We start from the raw sequence: 22775 nt of genomic DNA on the forward strand, positions 1-22775 counted from the left end.
TCGATTTGTATACAGTGTTTATACCTGGCACTAAGTTGTCACTTTTGTGCGTCTTCTTCAGGTGTTCACAGACCCCAGCAACCTCCAACGCCACATCCGCTCTCAGCACGTCGGTGCCCGAGCCCACACCTGCCCTGAGTGTGGCAAGACCTTTGCCACCTCCTCGGGCCTCAAGCAGCACAAGCACATACACAGCAGTGTCAAGCCTTTCAGCTGTAAGTCTGAGCAGTCTTGTCTAAGCCTCAGATACAATTACCAGTGTCCAAAGACCTCCCGGCTAGCTCCACCCCAAGATTGTGACAGCTGTTGTTTTATAGGTCAGAGAAACTAAATGAAATTCTAGAGCCATTCTTTGTTTTGTTCTACATTTGTTGCGCTTTTCTTTTGTGCTTTCTTTTTCGCTCTCTTAATTACTCCATTTTACCTATCTTCTTTTTTTTTTGGTGCAATTTTTCTTTCGAGGGCCCGTTTGGCTTGTAAATGGCCAGAATTAATGTTAAGCGGTAAATGTCTTTGCCATATCGTAGCTGCCCTCTTACCAATGCTGAGAAAACACCATCTTTATCATTTATTTATTATTTATTTATTTATTGCTTGGCTTCACAATTTACTGTGTGTTACCGTCCGATGTCCAAATGCATGTATGCTCTACCAGTGTACATGTGTTTGTATGAAATAGCTCTACTATTAATGAAGAATCTTATCGATGAGTTATCAATATGCTAATTTATCATATTTTTACCATGTAGCATTACTTTGTGTAGCCTTTTTTAATCTTACCTTCAAAACACAGTAGAGTTCAATGTAGACCAAGGTAGCCAACCCTGCTTCTTGAGGCCTACCTTCCTGCAGACTTCAGTTCCAAAATGCCTGCAATTCTCAACCACTGAATTCGGAATTGTCTCCTATACGCTTAATTCACGCGGCCGCCATGTTAAAACTCGAAAGCGAGGCTGTGGTGGGAAGAAACCCGGAAGTATAGGATTAGCACTGTAAACATTGCAGTAACATGCTGTGTACTACAAACCTCCAGGTGGTGCTGCGATTTCAAAACACAGATATGGTGTAAACATCACTTTAATATCATTCAGTTAGTTTAATTTAAACAATTAAAAGCATATTAGCCATCAAACAGCATCACAATCTCTTAAGAGTAATATGCTAGGCTTTAGCTCATGACAGCAGGTAAACACTGTGGGGACGTTCTCCTGCTCCTGCATATGTAACCCGGTGAGCGATTAAACAATGCAGTCTTCTGTAGCACATCCTCATGTTGTCTGTAATAGTGTTGGCTGAACTTTTAAAAACGTCCATTTCCTGCTAACATTCAAGCGCAGCTGAACTTGTTCATAAACAGCGTGGATTTGACATAGTATTCACCAGTGTTCAACAGAAATGACTGTGATCGCCCGTGAAGGTCATCAGTATACTGCTCTTGACAGATTGCAAATACAGATAGACGGACATCGGAGCATTTTAAAGCCGTGAAGATCAGTCGATTCATCAACAAATCGCTCTCTGTGTTTGCACTCACAGTGAAGTGTGGTGAAGTGATGACCTTCACGACCAGTCACAGTCATTTCTGTTGAGCATGTGAACACAATGGCAAATCAGCGCTGTTTAAGAATCAACAGTGCTTTAAATGTTAACAATAAAGGTCGTTTTTTTTTTACATTTCATTACCGAAATTTTGTATTGTGATGAGTCTAATATAGTGAAAGAATCAGTTCATTAACTTGAGTTTGATAAATGGCATCTAATACGTGTTTTTGGGAAAGAAAACGTTAGCCAACTAGTGCCATTTGCCTTAACTTAGCTGAAAATGAGGTCCAATATCCCCTTTAATTTTAACTACTCATTCAGAACAGACCTTCGGGTCACTCAGAAGGCGGTAAAATGAAAAATTTATGTCTCTTTCTCTTCGCTGATAAGATATACAGCCAGGTACACAACATTTCTCTGTGACTCAGGCGATACTTCCGGGTTTCTTCCCACCGCAGCTTCGATTTCGCTGTTTAAAATGGCGGCCGCTTGAAATAAGTCTATACCCTTAAACAGTACACTATTTAAGCCATTTGTGATAATGTCCCAAACCGGGGGTGCCCAAACTTGGTCTTGGAGGGCCGGTGTCCTGCAGATTTTAGCTTCAACCACTATTAAACACACATGAACCAGCTAATCAAGCTCTATCTAGGTATACTAGAAACTTCCAGGCAGGTGTGTTGAGGCAAGTTGGAGCTAAACTATGCAGGACACTGGCCCTCCTGGATCAACTCTGGGCACCCCTGTTCCAAACCATAGTGGACAATCTGAAGTGCACTCAATCAATCCTACAATGCACTGCAGTGATGAGCGTACAATCAATGTACACTCAACGGCTAGAGAATAACCATAATACAACATGAAAGTTCCCATCCCAAAGGAATTTTCTAATTTAACGACAAGTTGGAATCCACAGTCGAATCCTGTCGGTGGAAGTTTCTAAATAGATTACAATTTAATTGTTGAATTAATGTCTTTATACAAAACTGAATTCAAAATAGTATATCATTACTTGTGAGAGCTCAACAAGTAGGGTCTGAACAAGAATCTAATCCATCCGAATGATTTATCAACTACTAAAGAACAAACAAAGGGCAATCGATGGTACTCGAATACACTCACTTGCTTTCATTAACTCCTTTAAGTGGACTATATTAGGGAATAGTGAATGATCATATAGGGGTCAATTTCATATAAAGTAATTCTGAACACCTTGATAAGCTGTTTCAGGTGTGTTTATTAAGGATTGGACTTATTTTTCTCAGGAAGGTTTCCTCCTGGAGCAGGGTTGACCACCCCGATGTAGACAGTGTCATGATTGTTGATCATAATAAACAGCATGCCGAGTTTATTGGTTGATCTAATCAGCTGCTGAATTATCACTGCTACCAAATTAAAACAGTATGTTAATAGAATTAATCAGTCATGTGTGTTCTCCCAGGTGAGGTGTGTCACAAATCGTATACCCAGTTCTCTAACCTGTGCCGTCACAAACGGATGCATGCAGACTGCCGCACCCAGATCAAGTGTAAAGACTGTGGGCAGATGTTCAGCACTACCTCCTCCCTCAACAAGCACCGGCGCTTTTGCGAGGGAAAGAACCATTATAATCCCGGAGGCATATTCACACCGGGCATACCAATGACATCCAGTCCTATTTTAGGCAAGTCCAAGTCTCATCCTGGCTTGAACCATAGTGGACTTGGCTTTGGTGATTACTTCCCATCCAGGCCACATCATGCAGGTTTACCCTTTTCCCCAGGACCACCTGCATTCCCAGCCATTTCCCATGGATTTCCAGGGATCTTTCCCCCATCACTATATCCTAGACCACCATTGTTACCTCCTAGCTCACTTCTCAAGAGCCCACTTAATAACAGTCAAGATGGGAAACTGCCCCATCTTGATGCTCCTGCTCTTTCTGTCGCCTCGTCAATGAACAACAGCAATGGCAACATAGGGAGTAGTCTCAGCAGCCAGTCGGAAGAAAATCGAGAGTCCAAACTGGACTTGTCATTTACAGAAAACAAGAATAAAGTGAAGATGAACGACATGTCCGACGGTAGCGACTTGGAAGATGTTAACACATCCAGTGGCACAGATCTAGACACCACCACTGGCACGGTGTCTGGCTCTGACCTAGAAAGTGAGGCAGAGAGCGACCGAGAAAAGAGTAGGAGGAAACCAGCACAGGAGAGCAAGCAGGATGAAGTGAGCAGCAGTTCGGTATCTGTCTCCAGTTCAGGGAACCTCCCTTGCGAGCGTCCTTTCCTCTCTTCCCAGCATTCCTTTTTCCCACCACCAGAAGAGCAGGCACTTCCACCCTCCGGGGCCACCACTGACTCCATTAAAGCCATTGCCTCCATTGCTGAAAAGTATTTTGGCCCAGGCTTCATGGGTTTGCAGGAGAAGAAGATGGGCTCCTTAAATTACCATTCCATGTTCCCCTTCCAGTTTCTGCCTAACTTCCCACATTCCTTGTACCCATTTACAGACAGAGCACTCAATCCTGGCATGTTCTTCAAACCTGAGCCTAAATCCCCTCGTGAGCACATACAGAAATTACATACGGCCACTGGTGCAGATTCACCCTTTGACCTAACCACCAAACCCAAGGAGATAAAGCCTCTTCCACCTCCCCCAAGTAAGCCAGCCTTGCCATCCAATGCTCTCTTGGCCCCCGGCGAGGAGCAACCTCTGGACCTCAGCATAGGCAGTCGAAGCCGAGCCAGCCACAATGGTGGCACACATGAACAGCGCAAGAATCACGTCTATGGCACAAACTGCAAAGCAGCTAAAGATGAACACCCAGCACTAAATCAGAACTTGCACCAGCCCCAAATGCCTCAGCAGCATACATCGCTCCCCCAGCCACCTGTTCCCCAGCAGCAGCCATCGCTTCACTATGCCAAGCCCTCGCCATTCTTCATGGACCCTATTTACAGGTATTTCAACCCGAGTATGCCTTAATATACAGTAAAAGCCAATATAAGCACAATCTAACACTAGAGCTTGTGATATATTTAAATGAAATAAAATATTGAGAAGGTATTGATATTTGCAATCAACCTTCGTTCGTACGTAACCCTTGGTGTTGTTGTCCAGCAGGGTGGAAAAGAGGAAGTTATTAGACCCAGTAGGAGCTCTGAAGGAGAAGTACCTGAGACCGACGCCACTACTTTTCCATCCTCAGGTATTCTTTCTATACATTTGTTTTACCTGTTCTGATCCCTTGGTAAAAAATTCTGCTCTTTGTTATTGCAAGTACAGGGGATTATTCTGAGACATCAAAAACACCTTCCTAGTGCCCTAGATTTAAGACTTCCTTGGGAAATCTGATGGTATTTATTTTCATTAGATTATTTTCATCATGAAGATAATCTCAAAAGGGGTATTGCCTGTTCTTGCATGCTGTGCATTCAGAATTCATTATCTTTCGCTTAGAAAAACAACCCCCCATTGTTTGTGTTAGTATTTAAAACCTTTCCCACCTTTGAACGGTGACAACAATAATGAAAATATTATTAATAATGGCCCTTTTGAATTGAAACAAAATTATGCCACATACTTTCAGAGTAGACCATTGTCTCTGGGAAGTTCTCCGTTGAGTCCCACCACTAACAACTTCCTAGCATTTCTTTCTTGCTCTGGCTGCCTAGATAATGTCTGCATGTCGATCAGGGACTTCCTGTGTTTGTGTGTAATAGAATGGCCTCTCTTGTTGGGAACTGTCTTATCTGACCTGTAAATCTGGCCTCCATCAATGCTGACCTACCTCCCCCAACTCCAAACCTTCTCTCACTTTTTACAATATTAGTACAGTATTTTGTCTCATAAAGATCCTATCTATCTATCTATCTATCTATCTATCTATCTATCTATCTATCTATCTATCTATCTATCTATCTATCTATCTATCTATCTATCTATCTATCTATCTATCTATCTACCTATCTACCTATCTATCTATCTATCTATCTATCTATCTATCCATCTATCGTCTATGTCTATATCTCTGCCTGTCTGTCTGTCTATACAGTATATCTACATCCATGTATGAAAAGTTGGTTATTTATTAATTTAAAGGCAATTTAGAGCTCATGTGTAATCAAGAGTTTTAAAAGGTAAAAGCATTATCATAAACAACATTACCTATAAACTAAATCACAGACAGAATCACGGTGATACATAGACATGCATGAATAAATGAAAACACACTGTCTGTCTCTGTCTATCCATATTCCTAAAGTAGGAAGGATGTAAGCTGTTTTTGGCCATAGAGCCACATAGCGAAGCCTTTGTTCTGCAACGGGGAAGTACTATCAGCGAGGGGTATCTTAAACTGCATTGTATGGTTACCGCTCACGGAGGTGAATGGCTCATTCAGACGCTTCTCTCAGAGATTTGTTGGGAACAAAGTAGGAGCCGGGGGCTCCCAGGGGGCTGCTCGAGTGGCTGCCAACGTGCCATAGGTTAGGGAGGTCACTCTTGAACAGCACAATCAAGACTCGACCTTCTGATATATAACTTCCTCCAGCTTTCCATCCTGTCTGGTTATAATGCAAGCTCCCAGACTCCATGTCAGAGCTCTTCGCCACTGCTGTTGTTTTGTTCTTCGTGTACCTGCCCTAAACAAATGCAAAAAAAAAAAAAAGTTTCTCAATCCCAGATGGACCCTAATCTCAAACAGAATCAATCTGAGAGAAGTTTCCGATTGAATAAGCCCCTGAGCTGCGCATCAAACACAGAGTATTCCTCTCTGAACTCGCCTCATGTTCTCTCCTCAGGTGTCTGCGATGGAAAACATGACTGAGAAGTTGGAAAGCTTTAGCGCTCTGAAACTGGATGCTCCCAATTCCCTCCAGCACTCCTCACACCACCTTTTTAACTTCCGCTCTCCGCCTCCCTCTCTTTCCGATGCTATCTTACGCAAAGGCAAGGAGCGATACACCTGCAGGTGAGTGCTGCTCACGAAACGAGAGTAAACACATCCTTAAAGAATTTCTTTAACTCTACAACTTAAAGAACTTCTATCATGTCGTTATATCCCACACTAATACACACATGATGGAGATCTTACCAGTACTCCGATAGTTGTATTACTTATCAAAAATGTACAATAAATGTGTCCTGACTCTCTGAATATGATAGCTGGAACAATTCGAGATGACTGTATCAAAGACTACTTTTCATGCTTTGCAGGTACTGTGGGAAAATCTTTCCCAGGTCAGCTAATCTTACAAGGCACTTACGAACACACACAGGAGAACAACCCTACAGGTAAGCCACTTTTAGACCATCACTCTTGCACACACACACAAACCTGCACAAATTCAGTATTGAAATTCTTAAGCTTTCTACCTTTGAGGCGAAACAGACTCAAAGTTTGTTTAAATAGTTTGACGTTGACCTTAGAGAATATCGTAACTTTGACTTGGTTAGACGCCACATACTAATGCAACAAACACAATATAGCCTAAAATCTGTATATCAGTTTATTATCCAAAACTTTTGTCCCTGCTTGAGTCTCACCTGCTTTTTTACGTTCCAAAACATAAAAAAAATAGATTGCATGCATACATGGAGACACACACACACACACACACACACACACACACATGGACAAATTTTAAGTTATGTGGACAGCATGTGAGATATGTTCTGGCACATTACCTTGCCATACAAGCAATGTATTCTGAGAAATATCACAGGGAAACAATGAAAGACATGAGACATGAGAGGCAGCGCGATCAAAAAAGAAAGAAGATTGATTCTGTCTGTGCAGATGTTTTGGAGGTAAAGCAAGCTCTGGACAATGTTGGCTGGTAATAGCACCCTGGAGACATCCATGCTCTGTTTATAGAACGGCTTAATTATCATTGATTTGGCTTCTAACCAGCTGTGGAAAGTCCTCCATGAGGGTGATGAGGGCACTTTGGAGACGGGGGGCTTTTTAAATGATATTTTGACTCAAGCCTGACTAAGACGTGAAAGAAAGAAAAAAGACTTTTACTGCCAAAGGCTTCATAAGAGTTCACAATTTGAGCAGATTCAAGTAAGAAAAGTCAAATATCAGAGAAAATCTCTTAATAGTGGTGCTTCCAAGGGCAAGCGGACTCATAGTTAGGGATTTGAACAAATCCTTAACTGTAAGTAATAAACTTTGACATGCAACCTGTTCATGCAACTCATAGGGCCCTAATATACACCCGGCGCAGTGTGGAGCAAGACGCGACGCAATTGTCTTTTGGTAGTTTCAGCTTGGCGCAAGAGTCGTTTTGAGGCGTTGCGCTACGCTGTTTAAACAGCAAATGCATTAGCACTCATATGTGCGCCCATAGGCGTTCTGGTCTAAAAAGGAAGGCGTTCTGAGGCGCACTGCTGGCGCATTGCTATTTTGAGAAACTAAAATAGATTTTTCATTAGACCAAAACTAACCTGGTCTAAACTCCGGCGCAGAGTTGCGCCTCGCTTACGCACTGCTTAATACGCACAAGAGAGCAATAGGCAAATATCTTTACATATGAAAAAATTTTAATATTAAGGATATATATAAGATATAATAAGAATAGATATAGGATACAAATATAAAGGATTAAAATATTACAAAACATATTATTTTCTAGCCTACATAAATATGAAAAATCACTGCTTTTATGTCTTCTTCATCTTGGAAGGCCTTTTCTGTTCATTCATAACCATTTACTTTTGTATAATGTTATTATTATTATTATTATTATTATTTATTATATCCATATTTATATTTGTTTTATTAAAAACAAGCTTAGATTTGCCCACTTGTCAGTTTTTAGACCATATGGGGCACAGCATGTGTTTTAGGATATAACTCAGGTTTTTGAGCACACTTCGTTATTATTGTTCATTTATTCGTTTGCTGGAAATTAGAACTGAATTTAGAAATAGTTTTGAAACAAATATTTGCACTTAACAAACGCAATTAATTATTTATAGACTAATTGATGTCTGTGCGTAAAGGTTTCCCTATCCAAGAGCGAATGTGAAAGTAGATCCATTATCTCTCTTTCTCACGCAGTAGATGCTCTGTTTAACAGTTTTCTGTTAAAAAACTGTTAACTGTTTGCAAGTGAAATGCTCAGATTTTCCACTTAGACTTACTTTACGTCCTGTAAATAGTGAATGCGCTCTTGGCGCGACACAGCTGGCTCTTAAAGGGAATGGGAGATGATACTCTGATTGGTTTATTCTCAAAACACACCTATAACTCATTAAGAAAATAAACTCAACCCTTTTAGACCATGCGCCACAGCGCAAAGCGGATTTTCCCGTCCTTAAATTAGCAAAAATGTGTTCTGACACGCCCTGAAAGCGTTTGCGCCCTGCGTTTTGCGCTCTGCGCAAGGACCATCAAAATAGATGCCATATTTTGCAGTTTTGCCTTATTGCATTTCTAAGCAAATAGACTTTATGATGTTTGCTTCACGGTTTATAGATCAAGAAAAAATTCCATTAACATTAATGGTGAGACTTGATAGAAGCAAACATCTAACAACAATCCAGATAACCTGCAATGCTATAGCAAATAAGCAGAACAGTTTACCAACCACATATTGGTTATCTAACATTGATGACAACCAAGAACACTGTAGTATCATGGCACCAACTTTTGCCAAGCTTGCAGTAATTACCTTTTCTCAAAGTAAGAGTTCACCCCAAAATAATTACTCATCCTCTTGCTGTTCCTAACACCTGATGCCTCATTTGCACTATCAGCGACTTTGTAGGTGCCTGTCGCTCTGGGTGGCGACCTGCTGCAAAGGTCTTTGTAGGTCTACAGCATGGAGAATACAACCGGCCTGTGAGCGAGCTGAGAGAGGATCAACTGGTGCTCCTATTGGCTGTCGCTCAAGAAAGTCACTCTTTTATTGCATAAAGATGAAGGATTCTCAACTTTGTTGCATGGCTCGACATGCCCACCTGGTCGCCGACAGTCACTGTCACTCACATAGATGGAGGTCGCCAGAAGTCGCTCGCTCTCCATTGAAATGAATGGTCGCTTGTCACTTTGCTGCTGCGAGTCACTCATAGTGTGAATGAGGCTTGAGACCTTTATTTACCTTCAAAATACAAATGTACATATTTTAAGTGAATTCCAAGAGATATCCTTAGAGTAGCATTCTTAAAAATCTAAAAACATAGCATATGCTTTCAGTGGTTTGATTGGAATATTATTAAAGTACCAGAATACTTTTGTGGGCTCATAAAACAAAAATAACGTCAGTTTCTTCTCCTCAGTGTCAGTATAGGGCGCACATTTAAAAGAGGGCTGTGCTCTCAATATGCTGACGTGTACTTGAGATTAAGGGTGCCCAAACTTTTTCATATGAAGGGCCAAAAGCCAAACTTGATTGAAGGTCAAAGGTAAATATACTAAGCTTTATTAAAGTTGCCATTGGTGATTTCCTAGAAAATTAGAACTAAAAAAACATTGTTTTATATTAACTAATGTAGTATATTTGAAATTTTATAATACACTTATTACAGTAAAAAACTATTTATAACAGAATGGAGTTATGCTAGTCAAGCTGCATCTGTTTTTTGCCCTGATTTGCTTGCCAATGTCTTCTGCATTGTCCTTTATCTGTTGAGTGATTACCAATAATTCTATAAAAAAAAAACAAAATCTTTTACATTATTTAATTAAAACATTTATTTTCAGTTTGCCATTTTGTAGCTCAGTAATAAAACAAAACAAACAAACAAAAAAGTAACATTAAATTATGAACCCTGGCAATAGTTTGGACATCTCTGCCTGAGATACAAACACCTGAGAATATCACATGTGGGCATCCACGGTATACATTAGTGCAAAGTGCGCAATATACTGACACTGAGGAAAAGAAACTGCTGAATAAAGTCGTTATTTTTGTTTTATGTGGGCACAAAAGTATTTTCGTAGCTTGATAATATTTCGATTGAACCGTTGACGACTCATGCACTCTTTTGAGGATGTTTATTTGGTATCTTTTTGAGTTTGAGTCTATGGAAAATCAGAGAGCTCTTGGATTTCTTCTAAAATATCATAATTTGTGTTCCGAAGATGAACGAAGGTCTCAGGGGATTGGAACGACAAGAGTAAATAATCATTGATTGTCATTTTTGGGATCACTTCAAAAAAAACTACAAATTTAGATATATTTCCTTCGGCTTAGTCCCTTTATTTATCAGGGGTCACCAGAGAATGAACCGCTAACTTATCCAGCATATGTTTTACGCTGCGGATGCCCTTGCAGCTGCAACCAAGTACTGGGAAACACCCATACACACTCATTCACACATATACACACACATACACGGCCACTTTAGTTTATTCAATTCACCCTTAGCGCATGTGTTTGGACTGTGGGGGAATCTGGAGCACCCGGAGGAAACCCATGTGGAGAACATGCAAACTCTACACAGATATGCAAACTGGCCCAGCTGGAACTCGAACCAGTAACCTTCTTGCTGTGAGGCAACAGTGCTAACCACTAAGCCACCGTGTCGCCCAGATATCTGAATTGTTTGCTTCTAAAATATTTTTGGTTGTATTATTTTTAGCGCTAGGTTTTCTAACCTCGGTTTCACACAAGTTTTCCTTAGCGTACAATAAAGGTCAGGTGGAATCAGACCCCTCTTTGAGTTCTCCCAATCTACCATAGAGCTCTGTGAACACACTCAACGAGATAGAGAGCGTCCTTTGGGACACGAGCGCTACATGCTTGGCTCCTTCACAACAATCCCCTGATTAGCTCATTTAGAAACAATTTACCCTAACAAATAGCAGACATCATCAGGATCTCCCCATCTTACTTTCAGCAGAAAAAGGCAGAGTCAGGTCAATATCAGAGCAAGCCGGCTTCGGGCTTCATTGTAGTAGGTTATTTGCCTGCTGTAGATGCTATCAGCGACTCTTCGCAGCGAAATTGGCCCACTAGGTCTGACCATTGAAAGACCCCATTCGGATTGTAACGCTTCATGTACAGTCCTTGTTACAGAGGAAAAAAGAACCGAGATGATGAAGTAATTTAAAGTCCCTCTGGACCAAGGAATGAAAATAAACAAAATGGGGGGTAGAAAAGACTTGGGAGGATTGGGAGGGGGGGGCGATGTCTTGGCGTTTTACCATTCTCTATGAACCATGATGTGCCAAGTCTGGAAAATGGGTTCGTACAGAAGCGCACACACACATTTGTTCGCAAAATAAACTGGAACATGAAAAGGGGCCTGCATCTTGATTCTGAGCACTTGATGACGAGCGATTTTCCCAAAGCAATTAGCCCTGAAAGTCAACTTTGCAGTGACCGCGGGAGTCTAAGCCACCCAACAAAGGAGGCACTGTCCGGCGAACTCCTGACACTGCCGCTCTGCGCTGTTTGTTTATCAGCACATTAAATTGATGTTCTCCTGCCTATTCTGGCTGATCTGACATCACAAACAAGTTAGTCATAGAGAGCCGGCGATGGAAGCTGAACCGCGATGACAAGCTAGCACATCACATATAAATCAGGAGTATCAAAATAAGGAACAATTATAAGTAATATTTATTTTAAGTACATTTTAGGGTGGCTCATTGGTTAGCACTGTCGCCTCACAGCAAGAAGGTCTCTGGTTCGAGTCCCAGCTGAGTCAGTTGGCCTTTCTGTGTGGAGTTCTTCCCATGTTGGCGTTGGTTTCCTCTAGGTGCTCCGGGTTTCCCCCACAGTCCAAAGACATGCACTATAGGTTAATTGAATAAACTAAATTGGCCATAATGTGTGAATGCAAGAGTGTATGGGTGTTTCCCAGTACTGGGTTGCAGCTGGAAGGGCATCCACTGCGTAAAACATATGCTGGATAAGTTGGTGGTTCATTCCGCAGTGGCGACCCCTGATTAATCAACAGACTAAGCAGAAGAATAATGAATGAATGAAAATATTAACATGATTTTTGTCACAATTCTCAATTTTATTATGATTCTTTAGGATGTTGAGTTTGCTGTTCTGCAAGTTGTCTGAGAAGAACAGCCAAACTAATGTCCTTACTATGTAAAACAAAGCCTTGTAAGGTAGTATAATATAAAATATTTAGGAACAGCTGAATTTTTGGTCATTTCAGGTAGAGTAGGTGTATTTAGGAGCATCATTTAAGAAACTGAATGAAAAAACAAACATTTGATATTTTAGTTGACCCAAAAATGTAAATGTTGTCATCGTTTACTCCCTCTAATGTTGTTTTACACCTGAATGAGTTTTAGTTTTCTGTTAAACACACATGATTTTGAAGAATGTTGCTAATCCAACAGTTGATTGAACAGATGACATTTTCCTGCTATCATTAGTTAGTGCTTGTCAACAACAGCAGCACAAAGAGTGTCAAATATTGACATAAATAAAACCTTTGAGGGTGGCACGGTGACTTAGTGGTTAGCACTGTTGGCTCACAGCAAGAAGGTTGCTGGTTTGAGTCCCGGCTGGACCAGTTGGCGTTTCTGTTTAGAGTTTTCATGTTTTCCCCATGTTGGCGTGGGCCAATTTAGTTAATCCAATGTCTTTGGACTGTGGGGGTAAACCGGAGCACCCAAAGAAAACCCACGCCAACACTGGGAGAACATGCAAACTCCACACAGAAATACCAACTGACCCAGTACTTGAACCATCGACCTTCTTACAGTGAGGCGACAGAGCTTACCACTTTTCGTGCCACACTATTTGGTTTATTTATTCATTTTCTTTTCAGCTTAGTCCCTTTATTATTTTGGGGTCGCCACAGCTGAATGAACCGCCAAATTATTTAGCACATGTTTTACGCAGCGGATGCCCTTCCAGTTGCAACCCATAACTGGGAAACACACACACTCCTTCAAACACACACATACACTGCGGTCAACTTTAGCGTACCCAATTCACCTGTACCGCATGTCTTTGGACTTGTGGGGGAAACTGAAGCACCCGAAGGAAACCCACGCGAACATGGGGAGAACATGCAAACTCCACACAGAAATGCCAATTGGCTCAGCCAAGGCTCAAACCAGCGACCTTTTTGTTATGAAGCGAATGTGCTATTTGATGTAAATTTATGTTGAGTTACAGAAGGCCTATATTGAGACTAGAGGCACTAAAACTTGATGCTACAGTTTCTTTTTTATTAATTTTATTTCTAATATTTGAATCGTCCATGATCAAAACTCATCATATCACACACTCCTAACTGCAAAGCTTTCTGCCATAGCCTCTTTTAAGTGGAGTCTGTCTCCAAATATTTTGAAATGTGGGGCAGCACGGGGGCTCAGTGGTTAGCACTGTCACCTCAATGCGCTGGTTCGAGACCTGGCTGGGTCAGTTGGCATTTCTGTGTGGAGTTTGTATGTTCTCCCCATGTTGGCGTGGGTTTCTTCTGAGTGCTCCGGTTTCCCCCACAGTCCAAAGATAGTTGTAGTTTAGATAGGCTGTAGTTTATGTGTGTGAATGAGTGTGTATGGGTGTTTCCCAGTACTGGGTTGCAGCTGGAAAGGCATTCGCTTTGTAAAACATATGCTGGATAAGTTGCAGTTCATTTCCCTGTAGTGATCCCAAATGAATAAAGGGACTAAGCCGAATAAAAATGAACGAATGATTGATTATTATGGATGTCTTGTCTGAAATGGCAGCTTATATATGGAATTCATTAGATTTATACTTATGCAATTGGCACCAAATTGGTTTAATCACATCCAATGGCTTTTGAAATGTGTTTTCACACCAACTGAAATCTCTCACTGTTGTGTTTCTTCTTCACAGATGTAAATACTGTGACCGTTCATTCAGCATCTCCTCCAACCTCCAGCGACATGTTCGTAACATTCACAACAAGGAAAAGCCTTTCAAGTGCCACCTCTGCAATCGCTGCTTCGGTCAACAGACCAATCTGGACCGCCACTTAAAGAAACACGAACATGAGAATATTCCAGGTAACTTCCTTTAATTTCATTCTTTTTTTCCCCCTCATGTGATTAAGTTAATGCTAAAATACTAAGCTGTCTATCTGTTTATCACAGTGAGTCAACAGTCTGGGATCCTCTCGAATTTAGGAACAAATATCTCCTCCCCCAACTCGGAGTCTGACAATCATGCACTTTTGGATGAGAAGGAGGACTCGTATTTCTCAGAGATTAGGAACTTCATCTCCAATAGTGAGCTGAACCAGGCCTGTAGCTCCTCGGAGAAAAGGTACGAGCTTGCACTCGTGCACAAACACACACACATGCACTAAATATGTTTTGAAGCCATGGCAACAAGCCGGAGTTGGTTCTGAAGTTAAAGTCTGCCCTCTAGTGGAAGACTGTCCTACTTCTGCACCCAGCCTTTGCCTGTACTCGGGACATCTCAATGAGTCATTTCACCTTGTTGAGTTCTGTTCTGCATTAAGCGCAGCCAGATACACATCAGGGAGCTCATTCCACCGCCTTATGAAAACACCAAACAAAAGCTCATTACTGCCAAACTCGCGAACCATCAGCAAGGCTTGACGGTGTGTGGCCAGGTTGACGTTACTTCAGAATTTGGTTTAGGTGCTGCAGAGTTTGATTCATCCAGACAAACGCGTACGAACAGATACATGCATGAATTCTTTCTCATACGCGTAATAGTCCTGATGCCTCTACCTCGTCGCTGGAAAGCTCTGGCGTGGGCCCTCGCACTGCCATCTGGGATCAATAGTCCCGTCCTGACTCGTACAAGCAGGCCTGGCATTTTAATATCTGTAATTCAAATAAGTGCTCTGTTTCGTCTCCCTGCAAAATGGCCCTCACAGAAACACCCGCTTCACATGGACAGGCAGCTGCAGCGTTCCCCAATGCGCTCATGCGTCTCATTTCAGGACGATTGCCTGTTTCTCTTTCGCTTTCTGTCACTCTTTTGAAGCTCGTCTGCAGTCATTGGGGGTTTTCTGCTTTTAATTTCTGCTTCTGTCTTCTGGACGCTGTAGGAAGTCATACAACGTGTAATATCTCATTTGCTTCTTCTATAAAGAAAAGAGATTAGAAGCAAACTAAATGGAAGGTTTGGTTAAGCTTGTTCTATAGGGGAAATGTTTGGCGTGTGCAGACCCATACATTGAGTTACATTTGGTAGGGCTCAATCCTCGTGCACTAATCTTTTATTCTTAATAGCTTTGAAGGTATTAACAAAATTCAAGTTTTAGTAACAACAAATAATAACTTGACTTCTGGTTGATCCTTTGGTATCAGAAGTGGTTCATATGTAGGGCAAAGGCCTCTAGATTACGCTTATTTTACCAAAATAGATGATCATGACTTGTTTTTAAATGATTTAATTAGGACAGTAAGGTCTGGCTTTGCTTAGACAAAAGTCTTGTCACTTAACAGCAGTAATGTCTAGTACAGAATATAAAGTGACTGTGAAGTGGAAAACGATTGAATATTGTGTCTGACTCCCATGAGCTTAGAGGACTGCATTCATACATCTCTGCAGTGACTCAAATCACTGATTAATAAAGTCATCTGGAATGGCAAAGAAAGTGTTCTTGCAGGACTCCCAGAGTTCATCAAGATTGTTTGGATTCATCTTCAATGCTTCCTCCTTTATCTTACCCCAGACATGCTCAATAATGTTCATGTCTGGTGACTGGGCTGGCCAATCCTGGAGCTCCTTGATTTTTTTGCTTTCATTAACTTTGATGTGGAGGCTGAAGTAGGAGAAGGAGCGCTATCCTGCTGAACAATTTACCCTCTCCTATGGTTTGTAATGTAATGGGCAGCACAAATGTCTTGACAACTCAGGCTGTTGATGTTGCCATCCACTATGCAGATCTCTTCTATACTGATTGTAACTCCAAACCATGATTTTTCCTTCACCAAACTTGACTGATTTCTGTGTGAATCTTGGGTTCATGCGGGTTCCAACAGGTCTTCTGCAGTATTTGTGATCTGAGTAGTTGGGATGCAGTCCAACAGATGATTCATCGGAAGAATCAACCTTCTGTCCTTTTCCAAATGATCAACTAGAGATCTGAGATCTGGAACAAAACATTTGTCAGATAGTGTAGAGATGAGTACTTTCAAATAGAATGTGCTGTGCAACAGCAAACAACTTCCCTCTACAAAGGATTATGGGGCACGAGGTGTCCATTAGTTATACCCTTTGCAATCCTTCATTTTGAAGAGCCCTTCGAAGTGGGATTATAAGCAATATGGCAAGCATGAGTTCAATGTGCCTTTTGGAGGGTGATACAGTATGTGATATCTACAAAGTGGCATCGCCAAAATAGTCTTAAAATAGAAAATAAAATTTGATTAGTCGTTTTTGCAGATCTGTGTCAGTGATGGGCGTCAGAAGACAACTCAATTTTCCTGAGCAACAAATTAAGTGAATTATTTAGCTTTATTCATAGCCAGAATATCAACAACCTATTTGTTTTCAATGTATGAGCATGTTTCAAAATAATAAATGTAGTACACTCAAAAAAAAAAAAAAAAATATATATATATATATATATATATATATATATATATATATATATATATATATATATATATATATATATATATATATATATATATATATATATATGTATGTATATTTGCTGCTTCTTTATTTGTTTTAAACTTTTTTTTTAAAGAGCTGATGAACACAATTTTTGAGGGGTTTTTGGGACAACTTAATTGTTTTATGTTCAACCTAGCAAAAACAATTAAGGTAACTTAATTGATTTGTGTTGGGACAACTTTAAGGAATTGCATGAAACCCAGTATATTTTGGTAGTAAAATTATGACATTTTCATTAATTCATTCATTCATTCATTCATTCATTTTCCTTCGGCTTAGTCTCTATTTCAGAGATTGCCAAAGCGGGATATACAGCCAACTATACCGTCATAGGTTTTACTCAGCGGATGCCCTTCCAGCTGCAACCCAGTACAGGGAAACAAAGTTAGACATTTTATGCTATCGGAATCAATTTTACAGCTATAGTTGCCTTTCACGCGGAATCTTTTTTGGATGTAAAATGCAAAGTAGTTGGATGGAAACATATTAAAAACTAAATATATACTCTTTCCTCTTTGAAATCAATGAAAAAGGACCACAGTGGAACACACAATTCAGTTGATCAGTAGATTTTTTTTTTTCTACTATTAAGAAATTTTAAGAGAAATATCTGAAACATACTTTAAAAGTTTCATTAAGGACATGTGTTCACTGAACTGTTTTTGTGCAGCTGAAAATGCCGACTCTCTTCTAAAAACGCTCAGTTGTGCGTCGTCAAGTGCTCAGTGCTTCACATGAAATGCATGCTCACCGCTTTGCTACACTGCTATTAGTACAAAAAACCTGGCACTTCCATTGACAACAATTCCATTGACTGTTTAAATAACAATTTTAAGAATACAACAGTCATTACAACTGCATTTTGGTAGTCTTATAAGCCTCAGCCTTAATTTTTGAAAATGGTTCCATCTCTGTGTAAACTGCAATAGTGAAATAACTGGCATGAAACTTATGCGTGCGCAGACTGATAGGCCAACTAATCTGCTCCTGCATCATTAACTGCATCATCAGTTTAAATGCTCCGTGTTGTTTTACGCTGTTTAAGCTGCGGCACACTTTCAAAAAACCCTCCTCCACCCCAGCTCCACCTGTGTTTAGATCTGCTACAGGGCTTACATGTATGTTATGTTTGCAGCAGCACCATGTTATATTCCGTGTCTGTGTATATACTGGCAGGAACAGCTCTTGGTACTTGTTCTGCCATAATAATCAAAGCAGCAGCAGCAGCAGCATAGCAGGTCTCTACCACCAAGACCAAATACATCAACATTGCCATATTCATTACCCCTCTAAATTCCAAGAGTCTTCCTGACCGAAGTAAAATTTTTAGCAAACTATAGTGGAATGCACAGTATATGCGTATTGTATTTTACACGCAAGCCTTAGGCAACAAAAACAACAATGCTAGACTACAGGATCATATGTGTGCAGGCGTCTAGTGTTTCTTCACAAAGTGACATCACCACCTACTGGCCTGGCATACATATTACAATGTTTTTTTCATCATTCTCATTGATCAGTGTAAACAGAGCTAGTTTTAAAACTCTGTTGGCTATACTCTAAGCATTTCCACACTCTCAAAGTTCTACAGAAGCTGTCACTTTGGTGGTAGCCAGATTGGTACTATAAAGCAGGGGTTCCCAAACTTTTCAGCCCATGACCCCCAAAATGACAATGCCAGTGACTCGCGACCCCCAATATCCTTTGAGGTGGTTATAAATACAGAAACCTTGCATGCAATGGCGCACACACACCAATAGACCCAAGTCTATTTTATAGTAACTATAAGCTACTATAGTAACTATATAGTATGTAGTATCTATAAACAACAAATTTTTTTCTTCAGTAGGTTATGGATAAAGTATGGTAATTCTTATGGTTTAATAAAAACGAATATTTTTTTGAAAATTAACAGGCAAGTCCCCCCTTCATTCTCCCATGACCCCCACTTTGAGAACCACTGTCATAACGGTTCATATCAGTACCTAAGAAGTATGTTAAATTTAATTCATTTTCCTTCTGCTTAGTATCTTATTTATCAGGGGTCGCCACAGCGGAATGAACCACCAACTTATCCAGCGTTTGCTTTACACAGCGGATGTCCTTCCAGCTGCAACCCGGTACTGGGAAACACCCATACATTGACACACATTCATACACTATGGCCAATTTAGTTCATCCAATTCACCTATAGCGCATGTTTTTGGATTGTGCGGGAAACCAGAGCACCCAGAGGAAACCCACTCTAACATTGGGAGAACATGCAAACTCCATAGAGAAACAACTGACCCAGGCTGTGAAGCGACAGTGCTAACCACTGATCCACCGTGTCGGCCATTAGTGAAACGTTTAGATACTATTTTGGAGTTTTATAGTGCAAATAAGAAGCTTCTAGGTACAAAAAATGTGCTATTTGAAAAGGTTTTGTACTTTTAATTCTGAGAACTTTTCGATTTTACTACATGGTTGACATTGAAATGATGTACCCTTAGGTACTGTACTCTTCCTTTCTTTTCCTCAATGAATGGCAGTGGAAAAAGACACTTTGTTCCAGACATATAGAAAGAGGCATGATGGGGGTTTCCCCACAGCTGGGTAAATGGTGTTTGGAAGTGCGTGCGGCTGGTCTGACTACGTTTGACTGTCAGTCTATAGGGGGCTGCAGGTTTAGCCCTATCAGGGGACCCTCAGACTGAGACATTTATCTGTGTGTGTGCTGCATTGACAGACCCCCCCCCCCCCTCCTTTCCTTCAAGCTAACGCAAACAGCGCTCTGACATGTTTAGACTGAGAGACAAAGTGCAGGTCTGTGGCAGGACCGCTGCTGTCTCCCACGTGGCATGGACTTTCTCTCAGGCCAGGGCAAATTTGATTATGGGATATTTAAGCATGATGGAAAATGGGAAACAAGCAGTTCTTCTTGTTCCCTTTTTTTATATTTTTGGTAAGTCTACACCTCAACCACCCACCTCACGACCCCCTCCCCCCGATGCCCTCGATGTCCGCCTGCCTTCATAGACGTTCATTTCAGAAGGAAAAGCGACTTTGGAGAGGTACGAGCAATGACATCATGAGCTGAAGCGTTTGGAAAAAGAGAGGTAGTGGAACGGCGCGGCGCTGATAGCTGCTTTGCAGAACAACCGTTTCTCTGGAACTCAGTGGCAATGAGACAAACCATGATGATTGCTCCTGACCTGTCGAGCTCGCTCTGTCTCGCCTCTACCAAATTAGCCAATTCATCATTGCCATGCGCGCGAAAGAAACGTCTGTCATTAATTGCGAAACGTGTGTGTTTGTCATTCGCCGATCTGTGTTTTGGAGTCTGGGCCAGGCAGGCGAATTACTGCTCGATCCGAAATGATGGATGGCAACCCGGAGACCAGCGCAACACTGATATTTGGCAGTCGGATTATGATGAGAGAATTACCGCAATGGACTCTTAGGGTGAAAATAGTCTGTTTTTTCATCTGAGATTTTGGGGAGGTGTAGTTAGGATGTCACAAATGTCTGAGCGCGTATTCTGTGCCATTTACTGAGAGCATGAAAACTCACAGCCAGCAGCCATTAGAAATCTGGTGTCACTGTAACCCTGTGAAGACAAGCAATCAGTGTGAAACATAGAAAAAATGTTCAGTTTGAAAGTTAGAATGAACTTGAATTGGAAAACTCAAACTTTGAACGTGGAAAATAAATGCTGAAGTGCAAATAAATAATGTTAGACAAATAAATAACGTTAGGAGATGTCCTGTTTTTGCATAAAAGACCATCATTGGATTTAAATATCTTAAAAGTGAAATATCAAATGAATTAAAATATTTTTTTTATCTATTTTGAATTAAACCAGATTGATATACACCACCTGACAAAAGCCTTGTCGTCAATCTCAGTTGTAAGAGCAACAAATAATAACTTGACTTCTAGTTGATCATTTGGAAAAGTGGCAGAAAGTCAATTTTTCCGATGAATCATCTGTTGAACTGCATCCCAATCATCACAAATACTGCAGAAGACCTATCGGAACCCGCATGAACTCAAGATTTATAGAGAAATCAGTCAAGTTTGGTTAAGAAAAACTCATGGTTTGGAGTTACATTCAGTATTGGGTGTGTGAGAGATCTACAAAGTGGATGGCAACATCAACAGCCTGAGGTATCAATTACATTACAAACCACAGGAGAGGGCAAATTCTTCAGCAGGATAGCGCTGCTTCTCATACTTCAGCCTCCACATCAAAGCTCCTGAATGCAAAGAAGGTCAAGGTGGTCCAGGATTGGCCAGCCCAGTCACCAGACATGAACATTATCGAGCATATCTGGAGTAAGATGAAGGAGAAGGCACGAAGATGAATGATCATATTTTATTTTGGTCAAATAAGCATGATCTAGAGCAGTGGATCTCAATTGGATTGGTCATGGGACCCACATTTTTACATGGTCATCAAGCCGCGAATCGAATTTTTAGGAACTATAATATAATTTTAGGAATTATAATTAATTTGCCTTTATTTGTTAACGTACACAAGTAGTGACAGATAAATCATAAGAAAATCACCAGGACTTACAAATAAGCAATATTTTATTGCTGTCATTTAACAAAATGTATCAAATTATAGAAATTTTACCAAATAAAAACAACAAATACTGTAAACAGTGGTTAGGGTAAGGAAAGGTTCAGTAACCATTAACTAAATTGTTAATAAAGCATTAACACTGATCCCGTTGAACAGAACAAACCAACAAATTACAGTAAAATGATTCAAATAGTCATAACCATTTTTATAACAATCACCAGTTATTTGTTCTTCTGCTGTTGTGTGGGCTTTCTTGGCCGTTGCTACACTGTGAGCTACACAGTAAGATGTGTGGAGTGCCTGTACTTGTTTTGAACATGAAGATGTTAGGCACTTTTGTGATGCCCTCAGCTCTTGAAGTCGTTTTTGAAAATGGTCCACAGGTTTGTCCTTGCAAGCGGGATGTTTGGTTTCTAAATGTCGTTTTAATTCAGAAGGCTTCATGCTCTTTTTTGAGAGCACCTAGCAACATATGACAAACTGAGGTTTTAGGCCTCTGTTTTTTGTCATCTATATATGTAAATCCATACTTTACATACTCGGGGTCGTACTAGCGCTTTGACATATTTCTTTTTATAATTAAATGAAATTTCACATGTCAAACGGTGTAGTTGTCGCGCGCTCATTTCAAAATAAAAGTCCGGGATATGCAAAGTAAGTAAAAAATTTAACTTTTTTTTTTTTTTTGAAAAACACTGATCTAGAGGCCTTTGCCTTTCATATAAGCCACTTCTGATTGTTGTTCCATAAACTTGGATAGGTGACAGGGCTTTTGTCAGATAGATAGATAGATAGATAGATAGATAGATAGATAGATAGATAGATAGATAGATAGATAGATAGATAGATAGATAGATAGATAGATAGATGGATAGATGGATGGATGGATGGATGGATGGATGGATGGATGGATGGATGGATGGTGAATGGGTGGATGGATGGATGGATGGATGGTGAATGGGTGGATGGATGGATGGATGGATGGATGGATGGATGGATGGATGGATGGATGGTGAATGGGTGGGTGGGTGGATGGATGGGGAGAGATAGATAGATAGATAGATAGATAGATAGATAGATAGATAGATAGATAGATAGATAGATAGATAGATAGATAGATA

General features: G+C 40.6%; 1 protein-coding gene and 1 long non-coding RNA gene across 52 annotated transcripts in view; one reads left to right on the forward strand and one right to left on the reverse strand.

Moving 5' to 3' along the window:
• The window catches only part of prdm16 (PR domain containing 16), a 452417-nt gene that overhangs the window by 416044 nt on the left and 13598 nt on the right, over window positions 1–22775 (forward strand). For 12 of the 50 annotated variants that reach the window (XM_087265353.1, XM_087265355.1, XM_087265334.1 and 9 more), the window contains 7 exons: window positions 62–215; window positions 2984–4487; window positions 4648–4735; window positions 6330–6499; window positions 6745–6822; window positions 14319–14488; window positions 14576–14747. In XM_087265353.1, coding sequence (XP_087121479.1) covers window positions 62–215; window positions 2984–4487; window positions 4648–4735; window positions 6330–6499; window positions 6745–6822; window positions 14319–14488; window positions 14576–14747 — 2336 coding nt within the window. Of the gene's footprint in view, window positions 1–61; window positions 318–2965; window positions 4488–4647; window positions 4736–6329; window positions 6500–6744; window positions 6823–14318; window positions 14489–14575; window positions 14748–22775 lie in introns of all 50 variants that reach the window. The other 38 variants (XM_087265354.1, XM_087265356.1, XM_087265335.1 and 35 more) reach the window with 5 other exon arrangements.
• On the reverse strand, window positions 2982–6356 carry LOC147842869 (uncharacterized). 2 transcript variants are annotated; one of them, XR_015498521.1, is made up of 2 exons: window positions 5501–6356; window positions 2982–5432 (listed from the first exon to the last, which is right to left on the reverse strand). It is a non-coding gene; the product is annotated as an uncharacterized LOC147842869 (long non-coding RNA). The 2 variants fall into 2 exon arrangements; XR_015498520.1 differs by having other exon boundaries at window positions 2982–5452; window positions 5501–6182.

Source organism: Danio rerio, chromosome 8 (assembly GCF_052040795.2).
Source record: "Danio rerio strain M-AB ecotype USA chromosome 8, GRCz13ab, whole genome shotgun sequence".
NCBI classification, from domain to species: domain Eukaryota; kingdom Metazoa; phylum Chordata; class Actinopteri; order Cypriniformes; family Danionidae; genus Danio; species Danio rerio.